Genomic DNA, 6,000 nt, shown 5'->3' on the forward strand with positions numbered 1-6,000 from the left:
AATAAAGTCTCAAAGTTAATACAAGCAACAACAACAATATCTTTGGTGTAATCCCATAAATAGAAATGGCAATTTCAGTCCATATAAATAAAATGAGTCCATTTAATCCATATTAAATTAAGTGGATCGCTCATATTTTCTTAAATGGATAACTATGGGCTTCAACATATTTAAGCTCATACAAATATGGACAAAATGAGTAAAACATGAAATCCATATATACTCATATATCACCACTTATAATAAAAAATTCTAATTGCATTGCACTATTTGTTTTTTTAAAATAAAAATAAAAAATTGGGAGGGGGATGGATGTGGGGTAGGGATGAAAAAAATTGATTTTTTTTAAAAAGTTTTTTTATAGAATTTTTTTGGTTGTGGGATGGGGGTGGGGGTTGTCCCGGGGGGTGGATGGGCAATTTTTTTTTGGAAAAACAATTAAAGTTTTTTTTGAAAATCTTTTTGGGGGAGGGAGGTTGGGGGTAGGGTGGGCAATTTATTATTTTTTTTCAAAAAAAGTATTTTTATGTTGAATTTTTTTTTGGCAGGGGTATGAGTGAGGGGTTGGGGCGGGTAATTTTTTTTTTTTTGTCAAAAAAATTATTTTTTTTGAATTTTCTTTTGGAGGGGGTATGGGTGGGAGGTGGCTTGGGGAGGGGTGGGGGTGCAGAGTAAAAAAAAATAATTCTTCTTTTGTATGAAAAATTATTTAAAAAATACTAATAATATAGGGATGGGGTGAGGTGGCAGGAGTTGAGGTATTAACAATTTAGCTATGATTTAATATTTTTTTTGGCTTTAGGAGATTAAAGGTGGTTACAATCATTTTATCGAAATCATATTTGACTAAATTCATATTTATCCATATTTTATATGGGTGGATTGTGATACAATTCATCTTAACTCAATTCATATTCAATCCATGCAAATCTAATTCAATTCACTCATTTGCCACCCCTACCCACAAGTCAATTTCTGAGAAGTTAAAGGGAACACAAATTTTATCTCTACCTCATAGAGATAGAAATGTTATTTCCATTAGATCCTATGTTTAAACTAAATCATTTCCAAGTAATTTAAAAAAAGAAATATATAAATGAGAGCAATATCAATAACAAAATAGTGTGATAACTAAAGCACAAAAAACATAGGTGATAATCGAAAATGAAGAATAAAAAGCTATAAAAATAGTGTTAATATCACTAGTAAGAAAGAAGGTCCAAATACGGTCACCAAGCCTATTCCACTTGAAAAAGAGAAAAAGTCAACTAACAACCAATTTTTTATGCTAATCCGCGACCTCTAAAACCTCTGTTTTTTCGATACTTTTATCATGTCTTCAATAAATTCAAAATATATAGATTCTATTTATTTCGATCGGCCTCTAGGGCGGCAGTTGCTAAATAAAAAGGTGGTGCCATCTCCAACCAACCTATATCTACACTTCTCTTTTCACATATATACAAATGTAAAATACAGACATTCCTTCATTACCTGAAGTTGTTTTTATCATGTCTTTGTGAGTCATTCCTTACTTTTTTGACTCATCTTTACCCTTTTCGGCTTAAACAAGTATTTATATATGGTTTGATTTTAAGAAAGCTATAAATCTGTGCGCTTAATTATGAACTTTGGTCTTCACAGTTTACCGAGCAATGCAACATAAGGTAATTAAATCTTTCTTCCATTTCAGCAAGCATTTTCATAATCTTGAATCTTGATAGAGCCTGTCCCTTATATCAATGGCAACAGAATCTAGTTTTATGTCCTGATTTATAGCTAAAGATCACATTTTTAGTGATCAAGTTTCCTAAATATTCTCAATACTCCAAGAAGCTAGCTTGTGAGAAGAGGTTAGATTTGCTTACACATTTGGCAGGATATAGCGGGTAAGAGGAGAGTCACAGGTAGGCCGAAAAAGTATTGAGTAGAGGTGATTGACAGAACATGACACAGCTCTAGATTATCGAGGACATGACCTTAGATAGGAGGGTGTGAAGATCGTTCTTGATTTTTGAGGGATTTAGCCGTTTTCTTATAGAGTCTTGCTTTTGATTCCACCATCATTTGTTGTTTGATTGAGTTTAGGTTATAGCATTATTTTGTGGTTGTTACTGTTTCCTTGTTAGTTGCTTTGTTTCTCCACTGTCATTTCCCCTTTTTCATTATTCTGATATGTTATACTCGAGCCAAGGGTCTTCGGAAACAGTCTCCTTACCTCCATGAGGTACGGATATGATTTGCATATACTCTACCTTCCCTAGACCCTACTTGTGGGATTTATGTTGTTGTATATTGCCTTCCACTCGATACAGATGGATTTTTCTATTTTTTCCCCTTGTAGTATAGATTTTTCGTAATCGTAATAATCTTTTTCTACCTATGTCCCATCTGAATTTTTGACTTGAACAATGTTCCTATGGTAATTTCATTTGGGCCCTTAAACTTGGTCTCTGACTGCAAACAAGCTTTCTATGTCTGTGTGTTAATGTCTTTGTCTGTTTAGAGCCATCCTCTTTTCTCTTTTATGTTTGCTGTAATTTATTTTCTTTCAGAGCTATGGTATTTTAGTTCCATAAATATTAGTATCTCAGTTTATTTGTGAAAAGAAAAAAAGTGTTTAGGTCATAACCAAATCTCTTTGCATTGTCAAGGCTAAGTAAATTAATTGCGAAAATAGAATGGTATAGTGCTGCTGAAGAAATAAGATGCAAGTTTTGAAGTAATCTCTTGCTGAGTTGAATGGACTCTGCCAACATGAGTGAAGGCAATTGCTTAGAGCTAGAAACTTTGATCATTTTTTCTATATTCTTGTTTTTAGCTTATTTAAGTAAGCTATACATTTGATGTCTCGGTGATTATCCTGAACCTGACAAAGTAGCACAAATCTGTAGTTCTCAGAGCACTCTTAAGGGTATATTTCACACTGTAGGGCTAAAATGGTCCAAGAATACTCTTAAAACGGTGTTAAGAGGGTGCAAAGCTTGATAGATGATGGACCTACTTAGATTTTAATACTCTCTCTGATGATGCTTAATGATTGCCTTCTTTCTGCTATTCTGCTGTATCATTTTGACTTCGACATATTATGCATGACTTATTTGCTCAATTCCTGCTGAGATTGTATTTGTATTGTCAGGTAGCTGTTCAATGAAGTATCACTATATTGGATATATTGTCCGTTAACAACATTTTATTGTTAACTCTGTCTTTTGATGGGCTGCTTTCACTCAAAAATCTGCCGACACAGTACCCCTGGTTACGAGGAGCCAACACTGCTCGCTGCTGAGACATTTTGTGAGTATATATGCATATCCTTAGCAAACTGGTTTTTTTTTTTCGTTCAGTTTTGTTATGTCTGCTTTTTCCCCGCCCTCAAGTTCTGGTTCTTAAGAAGTCATTCAGACACCTCTAGATTTCCTCTTTGCAGTAGAGCCTCATAGTCAGACACCAGCAGCAAGTTATGGTCTGCTTTTATTCAAATCCCAAACAGCCAATTAATCAATCTGTTCAACGGTTTATGCATTGCAGTTACGGTGAGTGAAGTTGAAGCATTATATGAGCTATTCAAGAAAATAAGCAGCTCTATAATTGATGATGGACTAATTCACAAGGTATAATTTCTCTACTACTTGCCATTACTATTAACCATATATCATTATGTGTTATTAGAGTTCTACGTTTAAAATTTACTTAGTATTGAACTCTTTGATTACGCCTAGAATATGTTAATAGAGTTACCTATTAACTTCTGTGCCACTCCGTCATCAGGAAGAATTTCAGCTGGCAATTTTCAAGAACCAAAACAGGAGAAATCTTTTCGCAGACAGGGTAAGTTCTGTTGATTCACTTTTTCTTTGAAATGGATTCTCCGCGTTGCTGATTAAGCATTACAACTCTTATGTCTTGGTATATCGTTTCTGCTTCAACCGACCATTCTTTGGCTTTAATCTGGCTTATACTTGCTGAGTTTTTCTTTCCCTCTCTTCCTGGAATTATGCAGATTTTTGATCTATTTGATTTCAAGCGCAATGGAGTGATTGAATTTGGAGAATTTGTCAGATCATTGAGTGTGTTCCATCCAAATGCACCAGTAGCCGATAAAATTGCATGTAGGGAATGATTTTGCATGACTTATATTCACTATCTACAGCTTTAGAATTCTAGACATGATCTTTTGTAACCTCTTCTGCAACATTATTAATGTGTACGTACGGTGGATTCTTTCTGCAGTTGCATTCCAATTATATGATCTAAGGCAGACTGGGTATATTGAGAGAGAAGAGGTAGGTGTTGCAACCATACTTATACTGGTTTACTCCCTTGTCATGAACTTTAGTAATATTCGCTGCTTGCTTGGTTTTAATTGCAGCTGAAAGAGATGGTTTTGGCGCTGCTGAATGAATCGGACTTGATTCTTTCAGATGATATAGTTGAAATGATTGTTGATAAGGTTGACTTCTCGATTCCATGATCGTCTACTCAGATGTTTAATTATGTGCCTTTTTGCTGTTCATATTGACCACCTACTTTTTATCTTGTGCACCAGACATTTGATGAAGCAGATAAAAAGAATGATGGAAAGATAGATCAAGAAGAGTGGAAGGAGTTTGTTTCAATGAATCCCTCTCTTCTAAAGAATATGACCCTTCCATATCTCAAGTAAGTTATAACATCGAACTGCATTAGTGTTTGTTAATGCAGCTTGAATATTTGCATTATCTTTTTCCCTTTCCTCTTGAAATGTTGAAACATCGAGCTGCATTAATGTTCGTTAATAAGTGGCCTTGCTTTTATTATAGGGATATAACTTTAGCATTTCCTAGCTTTGTGATGAGCTCTGAGGTGGAAGATTCGGAAGTCTAGACTCATGCTTTTAGCATATAACACGCGTAGTTGAAGGTCTGTCGTATCAGGTAATCTCTTCCAAACTGGCGATGCAACAGAAATGCAAAGAGGTCAAGAATCAGAAAGACATCAAATTTTGCATTGAATTATTTGGAAGTTAAGCAACACAAGATTGAACTATCAGTTTTCTGCCATGTTCAAATGCTAGTCTGCTTAAGTTTGAAGTTTTGTTCAAATGTCATAAATAAACACAAATTTCAAATTACATGGCCAAATGGGCCCTATAGTTCTTCAAAATCTCGTCGCCGCGCTAGGCTAAAACTTTTGACACGGCTTGTTCCGTTTTCCCTCCTCACTTCTCAAGTACTTACATGTATGTATAATCTTTGAGAAACAGCATTCTTTGTGATGAAAATACTATTTTTTTTCTTGTCAAATAATAAGATGTAAAAAAAGTGTTATATCTAGTAAGTAGTAATGTTGATTCTTGATGCATAAAGACTAATTTAATTTATTTGACAGTGAATTTTAAAGTGCTGAACTTGAATCATTTTTTTCCTAATTAAGGATATATCACAACCTTTGAGGTAGGAGAACTTGAAATTCGTAAATGTCAAGTGTGTAGTGGGGGGTGTTACTAGGTTGGTGGGTTAGTGGTCAAAATTAAAACCAAAATTAAATTAATCAATTTTTAAATTATTAAAATTGAATTAAACTAAATATAATATATATTTTTATCGGTTTGATAGATATTGATTTTGTTCGATTGTTCAGTTATTAATCATACATGAAAATAAAATGGTAAATTTCATAAATATATAATAAAATAATTTCATTTGCACCAAATATACCCAATTTTTCATTTACATAAAAAAAAGAGGCAAAAATTAGCGATATGTATGTACATGCAACAAAAAATACTTTCAACAAAATGGTTTTATATATATAAAATGTATATTCGTGTATTAATGATGTATAACTATATATCAGAGATATATATACATTTATCTATATTGTTGATATGATAAAGTCTACATTGCATATCAATTTTTTTTAATCCCAACCAATTCAATCTCCTATAAACAATCCCAAATTTTAGATATGGTCTGGGGGTAGGTTATGTAGGCGATAACTGTTCATAGTTGCTCGATC

The 6,000-nt window shown here is 33.5% G+C and overlaps 1 protein-coding gene across 3 annotated transcripts; it reads left to right on the plus strand.

Moving 5' to 3' along the window:
- The first annotated feature begins 1,400 nt into the window (after window positions 1-1,400).
- LOC129896734 (calcineurin B-like protein 4) lies at window positions 1,401-5,263 on the plus strand. Of its 3 annotated transcripts, none has more exons than XM_055972693.1 (9): window positions 1,401-1,519; window positions 3,140-3,297; window positions 3,532-3,614; window positions 3,772-3,831; window positions 4,004-4,112; window positions 4,234-4,286; window positions 4,373-4,453; window positions 4,550-4,662; window positions 4,803-5,263. In XM_055972693.1, the coding sequence occupies exons 2-9, from the start codon at window positions 3,216-3,218 to the stop codon at window positions 4,864-4,866; spliced, it is 645 nt and encodes a 214-aa protein (XP_055828668.1). In that variant the 5' UTR covers window positions 1,401-1,519; window positions 3,140-3,215; the 3' UTR covers window positions 4,867-5,263. The 3 variants fall into 3 exon arrangements, with proteins under 3 accessions (XP_055828668.1, XP_055828670.1, XP_055828669.1); XM_055972695.1 differs by having other exon boundaries at window positions 1,402-1,468; XM_055972694.1 differs by lacking the exon at window positions 1,401-1,519 and adding an exon at window positions 1,535-1,667.
- Window positions 5,264-6,000: the final 737 nt, after the last annotated feature.

Source organism: Solanum dulcamara, chromosome 7 (assembly GCF_947179165.1).
Source record: "Solanum dulcamara chromosome 7, daSolDulc1.2, whole genome shotgun sequence".
NCBI classification, from domain to species: domain Eukaryota; kingdom Viridiplantae; phylum Streptophyta; class Magnoliopsida; order Solanales; family Solanaceae; genus Solanum; species Solanum dulcamara.

Coding starts and splice junctions, on each gene's coding strand:
- LOC129896734 (XM_055972693.1), top strand. CDS start 3,216: ATGGGCTGCTTTCACTCAAAAATCTGCCGACACAGTACCCCTGGTTAC. Junction 3,298..3,531: donor GCTCGCTGCTGAGACATTTT/GTGAGTATATAT, acceptor TATGCATTGCAG/TTACGGTGAGTGAAGTTGAA. Junction 4,454..4,549: donor TTGAAATGATTGTTGATAAG/GTTGACTTCTCG, acceptor CTTGTGCACCAG/ACATTTGATGAAGCAGATAA.